The sequence below is a fragment of the Siphateles boraxobius genome, unplaced genomic scaffold, assembly GCF_051911475.1.
Source record: "Siphateles boraxobius isolate OS27281-9 unplaced genomic scaffold, OSU_SipBor_1 31, whole genome shotgun sequence".
In the NCBI taxonomy this organism is placed as follows: domain Eukaryota; kingdom Metazoa; phylum Chordata; class Actinopteri; order Cypriniformes; family Leuciscidae; genus Siphateles; species Siphateles boraxobius.
In genome coordinates, this window is record NW_027508931.1 from 1,101,569 (window position 1) to 1,113,089 (window position 11,521).

Sequence of the window (11,521 nt, forward strand, 5' to 3'; positions counted from 1 at the left end):
AGTCTAACACTGTCTCATATTCCTTTTTGTCCATTTATAATGAACAATTACAGAATATTGCTTTTTTTAATCATTAGTATTTAGTAAAATGATGCAATTAAATCTAAAAACAAAGGCTCTCACTTTAATCAACTATTGAAAAAACATCTTAACAATTCAAATCAAGAAAACGGCTGTATTATTTTTGTGCAACATAAACTATGATTAGTTTTCCTTAAGTACGGATGAGACAAAGGACATGTTAGTCACATATCTATGAATCAAGATGTTTTCACATTGTGTCAATTTTTTTGGCTGCTGTGTGGAGTTTGTAAAACTGTCTAATTGTCTGTTATGAAGGAAGACAAAAAATAGTGATTCATTGGTAAATATAAAAGTCATGATGTTCAGCTATGACGTAAATTTGCCAACTGGTTTCTGATATACTGTATAGCCTAAGTAAAATAAGGTCTGTGGTCTAGTGATAGTCCATCTAAAAATATTTGGATCATTTACTCACTCTCATGTAATTCAAAATCTGTATGACTTTCTTCTGCAGAACACACAAAAAATATATACTTTAAAGAACAATGGGCACCAAACAAATTGGAGCCCAGTGACTTTCATTGTACGGAAAAAAAAAACACTGATACATTTCTCAAAATATAATTTTATGTGGAGAATTAAAAAATTTTGAGTGAACTATACCTTCAACATTACTTGAAAAAAAAAAAGTTTCTCCTTTAATATAATTAGGCTATACACTGTCAAACATCAAACAAAGTTGCACTTTGAAGCCACAGGTTTATTTTATACAATGCACGTTGCTATAACAGCTTTTTAACAGAGAAAATACGATGAAAAGTTAAGTTTGTTTTAAAATATAACTAAATTGCCAAGCTGTAGCAAACGAAAGATAGCAGACTAAACTGGAGCTGACTTTTATTTTGAAAAATAACAAAAAAGAAATAATGGCGCCATGAATTCTTGCAGCTAGCTTCACATTTCACTTCAACACAAGAAAGAGGTCTGTACAATTATTTGCAGATTTTTTTTAATTATATAATATTTATTGTATTTATAGCCTAATCTATATTTGAAATTATTGTTTCGTTTCATAATATGTTTTTTTTTTAAATATTATTTTATGTGGCATGGCATTCTAGTTCAGTCTTGCAGAGTCTGAAACGAACAAATCAATTAATTGCAAAATAATCATTAAAATAACCTTTGAATGTAATGAAGCAGCCTTCCTTTACATAATTCAGACACTGTCTAATGAATGCCACCCTCTCCAAGGACTATTTTGTCTTTTATGTATTTTCAGGTTCAGAAACAAATATTCAGCCTGTTGTTGTTTAGCTGGTTGATGGGATAACATATGAGCAGACCGGTATGGAGTCTCGGATGGGGAAAGGCTGCACTTCTAATAGAGGCAGTGCTAGAAAACTCTCAGTCACGAAGAAAAATAGCCAGAGAGTCAGTGCAATCAAAAAGAGAACAAGCAATGAAGGTGGGGTTGCTTCCATAACTTCATTTTTCAGGAATACACCACCTTGTAAACTGGCCTGTCCTCTGTGTGGCAAACTTGTACCTCGTTACAAGATTAATGAACACATAGATTCTCAATGCCAGAGGTTTCTTGGAGAGGATCATGAAGATGCATTGGCTGTCAGTGATGACAAGCATGAGAAAATAACCAAAACATTCTCTAATGGTGCAGTAACTCGAAATAACGGGAAAGAGAAAAGCCTAGTAGAGAAAGATGCTGATACGAGTCCATATTTTAAAAAGAACTGTGTGATGAGGCAAGGATCATCCGAATCAAATGTACAAACTAAAGCGGTTAAAAAAGTTGGTCTTGGGAGTTTATCCTCTAAACTCTCTAGAAGAGCCCTTAGACTTTCAGGGGAATCTGAGACGGATAATACTCATGTCTCTGGAAAAGAAGAGGCCTGTAATTCAGAATTGAGCAGTTCTCAGAAGGAAAATTACATGAAGAGTTTAACTTTTGAATCTAAAGCTGATGGCATGGATACAGATGACACGCTACCAACAGAGCCAACAGCTTCAATCCAACCTCAAGTGAAAAACGTTGAGAAATCTGTGGCAGTTTTGGCAGAATCTAGCAGCAGCGCTGACGTTCAGTCAGTGAAATGTTCATCCTCATCCAGAATAATGAAGCGGAAGTCAGAGGAGGTGCTTAAATACGACACAAACACTACAGAAACCTCCATCATACATAAGAAAAGTAGATATATTCAAAGTAAAACTGAAAACAGACAGGACACTAATGCCAAGTCAGATCAAACTGATGCCTCGTCCAGTGTCTATGATGTTTCATCCTCAGAGAGTCAAATCAAGAGCAAGACCATATATGAGGACGTTGAGACTACAACACCAGCTAATGAACCCAAAATGCTTCCCGTAGAGAAGGCCAACGAGGAATCAGAGCATCAGCACACCAGGCAGCCGTATTACCTGCAAAACTTTCGGACTGTCCTTGAGGCGGTGTTGGAAAATGAGGATGATAGGCTGCTCTTCAATGAGGATGACTTCTCTGCAATTCACACTTTTCAGCAGCTTTCAGGTAGAGGAACTACTTCAAAGTCACTTTGAAGTCTCAGTTCTGTGCTTATATGAAACAATAGTCTTTTAAAACTCAATGAACTCCAGGTAAGTTATGTAACATACACTATCGTTCAAAAGCTTATGGTCAGTATGATTTTTTTAAAATAAAATGATACTTTTATTCAACAAGGATGCATTAAATTTATCAATATATATATCAAGATTTATCACAAAAGATTTATATTTCTTAAAAAATGCATTCTGAAACCTGAAAAAAAATGCATCCACAAAAATATTAAGCAGCACAACAGCATCAACTATCATTGATAATAATAAAAAATGTTTCTTGAGCTCCAAATCAGCATATTTGTATCGTTTCTTAAGGATCATGTGTCTCTAAAGAATAGAGTAAGATGCTGAAAATTCAGCTTTGCATCACAGCAATAAATTCCACATTAAAATAAATTAAGATGGAAATAATTTATTTTAAATAGTAATTATATTTCACAATATTATTGTATTTACTGTATATTTGATCAAATAAATTTAATCTTGGTGATCTTAAGAGACTTCTCTCTCTCTCTCTCTCTCTCTCTCTCTCTCTCTCTATCCATCTCTCTGTCTCTCTCGCTCTCTCTCTGTAGTTCCTGGTCAGATGCTTTATGTCCGTCTGTTCCAAAGGAAGCTGAAATGGCTTCAGGTCAGTAAGGTGGAATATACAGAGATCAGCTCAGACCTCAGACCTGTCTTTCAAGAACTGGTTGCATGTGGCTTCTTACAATCAGGTTAGTGGTGAGATTTGTCAACCCTTTTGATTTATCAACATACTTAACTGCAGCTTGTGACTTCTTCCCTATGACAGAATCGGAGCTTTACGACATCCAAGAAGTTTTAGATCTGCTTCCTGCACCAGAGCTCAGAAACCTGGCCAAAACGTTTCACCTTGGCCGTGGAGGGAATGGGACTCAGAAACAGCAGTTGGTAGAAGGGCTTCTCCAGCTGGGGAAACAGCGATCGCTCTTTGTTAGTCAAAACAACACGTCTGCAGTCATTCTCAAGAGGTGAGATGTTTAAGATACACGTAGGATCTGTACTTGTATCCCAGTAGTGATGTTGGCCAAAGGTTATGGTATTAGGTAATGTCATAGACATTCAATTAAAAAGGTTATTTAGCAGTCACTGACTTATACAGTGACGTTCAAATGTTTGAGGTCAGTTAGATTGTTTTTAAAGAAATTAATACTTTTATTCAGCAAGCACGCATTAAATTGATCAAAAGTGACAGTGAAGACTTTTACGTCATTACAAGACATTTCAGATTTCTATTTCAAATAAATGCTGTCTTTTTTTGACTCTCCACTCATCCAAGAATACTGAAAACATTTTTTTTAAAACAAATATATATATATATATATATATATATATATATATATATATAAGTAGCACTGCTTTCAACATTGATGATAATAAAAAAACGTTCATGTGACATGTGACAATCATGTGACACTGAAGACTGGAAACTAAAACAGAAAAGAGTTAATTTATATTGTAATAATATTTCACAATATTGCTGTTTTTACTGTTTTTTTTATTTAAAAAAAGCAAGGCTGCATTTATTTGATCAAAAATACAGTAAAAAAGCATCATTTAAAAATCTTAGGCTTAATTTAAAAATCTTACCGACCCCAATCTTTTGAACACGAGTGTATAATATGAACTACAAAACAGATGTCCTGTTACGAGTAAAGCTTGTCTTTTTCAGGGCCAAGCAGGCTGCAGGTTCCTGTGTGCGTCTGTGCCGCAGGTCCCGCGCTGTGTTCTCCCGCGTCCTGCTCCTGTTCTCCCTCACAGACTCTTTAGAGGAGGAGGAGACGGCCGCTGGAGGTCAAGGGCAGCTCTACACCATTCTGCTGGTCAATTCTGGCCGTCTAGCTTTCCCAGAGTACGCTGTACATCGCTCAGCCAGACTATTTCAGGACAGGGATGACCTCATCAGGTCAGTGTTATATTTATTTTTAACAAAACTTTGATCAAGTGGTAATTTTACTCCAAAATCAGAAAAAAAGAAAAGTAGGTCACACTTTTTATTAGGTGTCTTTACTATGTACTTTAGGTACAGTGTACTTATTTTGTTGATGTGGTATTGCAAAACACTTTTGATCCTATTTGTCTATTTTAGGACCATTATGATTTTTTAATTGTGATTATTTTTTTCCTTTGCAATTATGTATAGTAAAAATCAATTCTGTAACACAAATATGTATTAATAAATTAAACAAGCAAAATTATAGGAACAAATACTATCATGATGTATATGTATATATTATTGTAAATTAATTAATAATTCAAATATTTAAACATATAATTTTTAGCATTACAATCTGTACATGTTTTTTTACAGGTTTGGTGAGGTTTGCTTCTGAAATCCTTCATTTGAAGATGGCAGAATTTGTCATTATGTTCTAGAAAAAAAATGATTGTCTCTGTTATTATTGTAAAATGTTTGATTCTGTGAATATTCTTCTGTACAGGTACGAAACTGCGATGCGTATGCTGCAGGAAGTGATTGCTGCAATGCAGGCAGGCAGTTGGGAGGACGCCCATGACCTCTATACTACAGCAAAGGCCACTTGGCAGGAGATTAAAGACTCCTGTGACATAAGGTTTGAAAAAGAAAATGCAACTTTAATTTAATTTGCTTGCTGTTGTAAGATGGATTGAGTTTCAATATGTGTGCAGTCATCAAGAACAACTGCCTGTTTTTCTGCGGTGTTTCACTGTGGGCTGGACCTACACCCGTATACTGTCTCGAGGAGTTGAGATTTCACAAAGACTTCGCCGCTATGATGTGGGTGGATAATACATAGAATGAATGATGCCATTGTAAACACTTTATTCTTTATATTGATTTTACATGGGTTCATTAATTCAATTATTTATCTTTGCGTTTCTGCATTGTAGGAATCCGTGGAGGAGCTCAGGAATCTTCTGTCCCAGTCAGTGTATTGTGTAACCAGTAGGGGGCGCTGGTGGGACAGACTTGCTCTCAATCTCCAGCAACATCTTAAACAACATGAGCAGGTACCTTATTTGACTGTAGATAAATATAAACAGAGTAGTTTTTAATGTTACCTTTATATTGGATACATAAATGTTCTTTCAAAGGATTGAATGAATTTGACGTCTTTTGTATCCAGGCCATCTGTGCTATTCGGGATGGACTGAATGACCCTCTGGTCCGAACAGGCCACAAATTGTCACTTCATCAGCGAGCTTCCCGAATGAAGGAATCTGCTAGCTTGAAGAAGTACCGCCTGCTGCTCCGAGATCTGCCCACTGTGCATGTACAGGATGTCACTCATGTGAGTCTTCAGTTCTTCCTTATTATTGTAGGGGGCAACGTTATAATATAGTGTTATTCACTGTATATATCATCATGTAAATGGGGCATGTGGATGAATTTTTTAAAAGCAACACTGACTCACAGTTTACAACTGTGTTTTAACAGGTCACAATTCGAGGCAAGCTTTTTCCTCATGAGGGTGGAATGGGTAAATCAGTGTTCCTTAGAGAAGCCAATGAGGATGAAGGTTCCAGAGAGGGACGAGGGACAATGGTCATGTGTTCTGTTGAGGAACTGGCTTTGGAACACTACAGAACACTTGGATTTGATCAAGGTCTGGCACCACATTTTGTTTGTGCGCAATCAAGATGAAGGAAGTTAAAGGATAATTCACTCAGAAATTGGAGTTCTGTTATCATCTACATAGCCTATATAGCACCTTCCTTCGGATGCGACTTTAAAACGAGGTCCTGACTCTCTGTGGTCACAAAAAAATCCCAGGATGTCTTTCGAAAGAGTAGGGGTTTAACCCTGGCATCCTGGCCAAATTTGCCCAGTGGCCTCTGTCCATCATGGCCTCCTAATCATCCCCATATATATATATATATATATATATATATATATATACTAATTGGCTTCATCACTGTCTCCTCTCCACCAATAAGCTGGTGTGTGGTGGGCGTTCTGGCGCAAAATGGCTGCCGTCGCATCATCCAGGTGGATGCTGCACATTGGTGGTGATTGAGGAGATTCCCTGTTTTATGTCAAGCGTTTTGAGTGCTGAGAAAAGCGCTATATAAATATAATGAATTATTATTATTATTGTCATTTTCAAACCTCTAAATGACAATCTTTTTTCTGTGGAACAAAAAATGAGAGATTTTGAAGAATGTAGCCTGCAGTAATGAATGAGGCAGAAGATGAAATCTTGACATTTACTCTACAAGCCTAGCTCTCTGTGGTGCATCAGAGATGTACAGATGTGGTTTCTGAACCAGATCAGGTGATTCATTGAAAAGATATGACTTAAATAGATGATTTGTTTACAAATCTGAAATCGCTAATTACGTCATTTACAGATTTACAATGAAAATTATTAAATTTCAGTCTGTGTCTCTTTTTAAAAGCAATATATGACTTCAGAAGCATTCAAATATAAATGATAAAGAACACTTTTATGATCCTTAAAAGCTTGAAAGCTCCAGTCCTCATTCATTGTATTTGCGTGGAAAGTACATTATTTTTTTGATGTTTTAAAAAATATATTGTTTCAGAATCAAGAAGAAGAATCAAATATATTTTCATAAAATCATTAAAATTTGTAATTAAAGCTAGCAAATACAAGGATTCCCAAACGATTTTTGCCAGCCTAACTCCTTTGACCTAAAATATTTACTTAAAATACCACCTGAGATTTTACAGTAATTTTTAAATAATTTAACAACACGTTAATGCATGTTCACGGTTCTCTGATGCCGGGTAATGGTTACATGCAATAAAACCAATACAATTTTAAAATCTTTTTTGTGATTTTTATGTTTATTTTACTTTTTATTTATTTTTTATTTAATTTACATTTGTATGATGAATTATTAGCTTTAAATCAACTCACAAACCCCCTTCATTTGCCACACGACCACAAGTTTGGGAAACCCTGCACTAGCGCATACATTCTGCATTCTTTATGTTGCTTTAAACTGTTTTCCCCTTTTAAGGTATTCATGGAGAAGGCTCTACATTTTCCACTCTGTTTGGACTCCTCATGTGGGACATCATCTTTATCGACGGGGTTCCTGATGTCTTCCGAAACCCATACCAGGTACAGAATAATTAAAGAAGGAATGCTGTGTGCTTCACTCGTTCAGGGTCACGCTTTATTGTCAGGTCATACCACCCCAAGAGATCAGTGATCAATGACTCTATGCCTTTTCCCAGACTTGTCCTTTAGATTTGCACACTGATTGTTTCTATGGTAACCGGCGGGAAGCCATCGAGTCTCGCGCTCAGATGTTGCGTGAGGCGTCTGCAGAGACACTGCAGGAGCTGCTCGCCGATGTGTGGACCGCACAAGAGGGGAGAGTGTGTGCGCTGATAAACTGGGAGCGCTTTTCCTCTCTTCAGCAGGCACAGGTAATCACAGATTCTTTATGCCATGTTCGTTCATACATACCATCTTGGTAATAGCTTTCCGGCAACTCCGCTCTACTTGAATGGGGACACTTTTTGCAAAGATTACTTTTCAGTGACATATTTCGGTCACACTTTAGATTAGGGTCCAATTCTCACTACTAACCAACTATTAACTAATACTTTTGCCTCAATAAACTCCTAATTACTGCTTATTAATAAGTAGTTGTTACGTTTAGGGATGTAGAATATGGTCATGCAAAATAAGGCTTTAATATGTGCTTTATAAGTACTAGTTTACAGCCAATATCCTAGTAATATGCATGCTAATAAGCAACTAGTCTACAGTGAGAAATGGACCCTAAACCAAAGTGTTGGCTATATTTCAAATGAGTAAATCAAGTTAATGTTCATTTGTGTTTTAGAGTAAAAAAACAGACAGCATCTCAATCTAAAAGACAATTGGCTCTTTTTCTATTGCTGCCACATTGAGTTTTGCAATTGCTCCCATTAATTTTTCTATTTGTGGTCCGTCAACTCCTCAAGATGTCTTTAATGTCATTAATTAAAGGTACACTATGTAACTTTTTTTAAAAACAATTTTTAAATAATGAGTCAATGCATGATCAATCCTTTTTCCAAAACATTATTTAGTCTTACCCTGATTCACTATGGTAAGCCTATTATTAGTGTTTATATTTTAGACCTGTTGGAATGGTTTTCATGGGAAATTGCATACTTGCATCCCTCGCCCGTGCTTGTCTTGTCATATTGATCAATAGAGAAAAGGTGATCCGGCTACTTTGACGAGTGTATGGTGTGAGAGTGGCGTAGGTTAGTTGTCAAAACGAGTGAGAAAGGTTGACATGGAGCAAAAATCTCAAACATCCGATCAGGGGAGAGTCTGCTGGCAAAAGAGAACTCAACAGAGCTCGTAATAAAACAAGATCAACATTGGCTTGGCTTTTTGGAGATGATTGTCAAACTGACAAGGAGATAAATTGCCATATGAGGCAATATGAGAAACTGAAGTTGCAATTGTCTTTTCTTCGCTATTGTAAAATGCATATCTGAAAAACTTAAACTTCTTGAACAAGAAATAATGTAGCCTGGGACTTGATTTTGCCCATGGGGTTGAGCAAATGACAGCCCATCTCTGTCATTTGCTTTAGCTACGATTTCTTATGATCCTCTTTCTCGTGCCTGTAAACATGTCAACAGAGAAGAGAAATTGCGCACATCAAAAAATAATGATGAGCACAGATTTATAATAAATAATGCAATATTCCATAAAAAACAAGGATTATCAGTTTCAATTTTATGGTGACTTTAACATTTTCATTCGACATCATTAAAATATGAACTGATTATACTGCGTGTGCCAGATTGTTCACTACCGTAAACAAACACATTGTACTTAATTTACTTAAGGCACTTTAGGCAATTTGTACTTCATTTTCTTTGTCTGGTTTTAGAGTCTAGTAGAGTGTTTGGGTGGCCACTTCTTAAGCGGTGTGGTCCTCAGAATGGCAAAGGACTACAGGCACTGCAGAGGAGGACTTCCAGATCTGGTAGTCTGGAGCATGTCCAACAAGAAGTACAAGGTGAGTCAGAGACGTAACCCTAACTTTTAAATACTCCAGAACGTAACTTATGTAACTGATTTAATAAGATTACGGTGTTATGAAACAACGGAAATGCTTGAAAACATTGCTTATTTGAGTTGTGTTCTTCTAGCTGGTGGAAGTGAAGGGTCCTAATGATCGTCTGTCACAGAAGCAACAGATCTGGCTGGATGAGCTGCGTAAGCTCGGTGCTGATGTAGAAGTGTGTCACGTCACTGCCACTGGAGCATGGGGAGTGAGGCGGGAATGAGGCTGCTGTCACTCTGAGAAGAATGAAGACTCGAGCATGCATGGTTTACCAAACAAGCAAAGTTAGAAATGTTTGAAGCACACAGGACGGATTTAATGATGTATTAAAACCACAGGTTGGCGCTGATCTGGTGATGTAACAGAAGAGTATTATTAGGAAGTTTAAAAAGACTTATTCTCCCAACCTGAATTGTAAAACTACTAACTTACCTCATGGCACTGACTGACTGATTTTATTCTTGTGCTCATTGTAAAGTGGCAATATATTATATTAACAATTTTTTTTTTTTTTAAGTACTTTTGTGGTGTAAATAATTATAAAGACATTGAATAAAAAAATCACATTTTAAAAGTTTTTGTTATTTAATAATGCTTAAATATTTATGGAAGACATAAGCACACAATCTTGTAGCTTTCAAACAGGGGTTTGTCTATTATTGCGATCAAAAGACTGAGAGAGAATGCATGACAACATTTCAAGACTGAAATACCTTTTCATTGCATGTCAAGCATATCCTTCATGTCTGACACCCAGAACTAAAACCAGCTCTGTTGGTGCAAAAACATGTCATCTTCAGTCTTTTGTTCTATTTTAAAGGTCTATTCAAAACCATTTTATAAACTGTAATTGTAATGAATGATGCTTTTCAGTGTAACCTTTAAACATTATGAAGTTTGCAACATCATGCTACTGTAGCATAAGGTACATAAATCAGTTAAGTGCAGGTAAATGGACACTATCCATTCACTTTCCTTAATGTCCTATGCAGGCCAGGCAATCTCAGTTAATTCAACATTTAATTTATAGAACAATGGGGATGAACAGAATCACATAGAGCATTAGAACTTAAGTCTTCCTTAGCAAGTCACTTAAGCAGACTATACATATATATATATATATATATAAATGTCTGCCTTATGATCATAAAATACGTTACAAAACCTTATCTTATATCTTCTGTAGTCTTTATTAAATGCTTATACATTTTTAAATGAATCGCAGCTAATCTAGAAACATTCAAAATAGATTCATAATATTCCCCTCTGCTGTGTTCCTCATTATCATTGCTCATAAAAACAAAAAGGTGTGTTATTTTTGCAGTTCCTCACAAAATGTAATACAAGCGTGTAAAAATAAGAGGTGGACAAAAAGTACACAACTTCCTTACTTGAGTGAAAGTACAGATACTACTGGTCAATTATTACTCTGTTACAAGTAAACAAGTACTTAAGTATCAAAAGTAAAAAGTAAATGTCAATGCATTGTTTTATTATTGTTGTACTGTTGTACTACTTACAGTACATTATGCCTCTGAATCTATGCCTCCCTACCTACCCTCATAACAATATTACATGTAGTTCTAGAACACAGTTCGGGATTGAATGTGAGATTGAATAAGTGCACTCAATAAGTCGGACACCCAAATGGCCAAATAGTGCCTTATTTAACATTTTTTGCCTTTTAGTATGAATATGTAAGCCTTAATCCCAATTTATACTTCTGCGTCGAATTTACGCCGTAGCTACGCCGTTGGCTGTGCGTAGCGCGCGTACCCTTCGGCGTACCCTGACGTGCACCTCTCCAAAAATGTAACAACGCGTCTATTCTACGCGGACGCAAGCGCTG

The 11,521-nt window shown here is 36.2% G+C and overlaps 1 protein-coding gene across 2 annotated transcripts; it reads left to right on the top strand.

Moving 5' to 3' along the window:
• Window positions 1–923: 923 nt before the first annotated feature.
• On the top strand, window positions 924–10,246 carry fan1 (FANCD2 and FANCI associated nuclease 1). Of its 2 annotated transcripts, none has more exons than XM_077248836.1 (14): window positions 924–1,006; window positions 1,307–2,569; window positions 3,195–3,335; window positions 3,413–3,611; window positions 4,313–4,546; window positions 5,082–5,213; window positions 5,290–5,398; window positions 5,512–5,631; window positions 5,748–5,912; window positions 6,059–6,227; window positions 7,609–7,712; window positions 7,829–8,023; window positions 9,496–9,624; window positions 9,758–10,246. In XM_077248836.1, exons 2-14 carry the CDS (start codon window positions 1,375–1,377, stop codon window positions 9,893–9,895), a joined length of 3,030 nt encoding a protein of 1,009 aa, XP_077104951.1. In that variant the 5' UTR covers window positions 924–1,006; window positions 1,307–1,374; the 3' UTR covers window positions 9,896–10,246. The 2 variants fall into 2 exon arrangements, with proteins under 2 accessions (XP_077104951.1, XP_077104953.1); XM_077248838.1 differs by having other exon boundaries at window positions 951–1,010; window positions 1,313–2,569.
• Window positions 10,247–11,521: the final 1,275 nt, after the last annotated feature.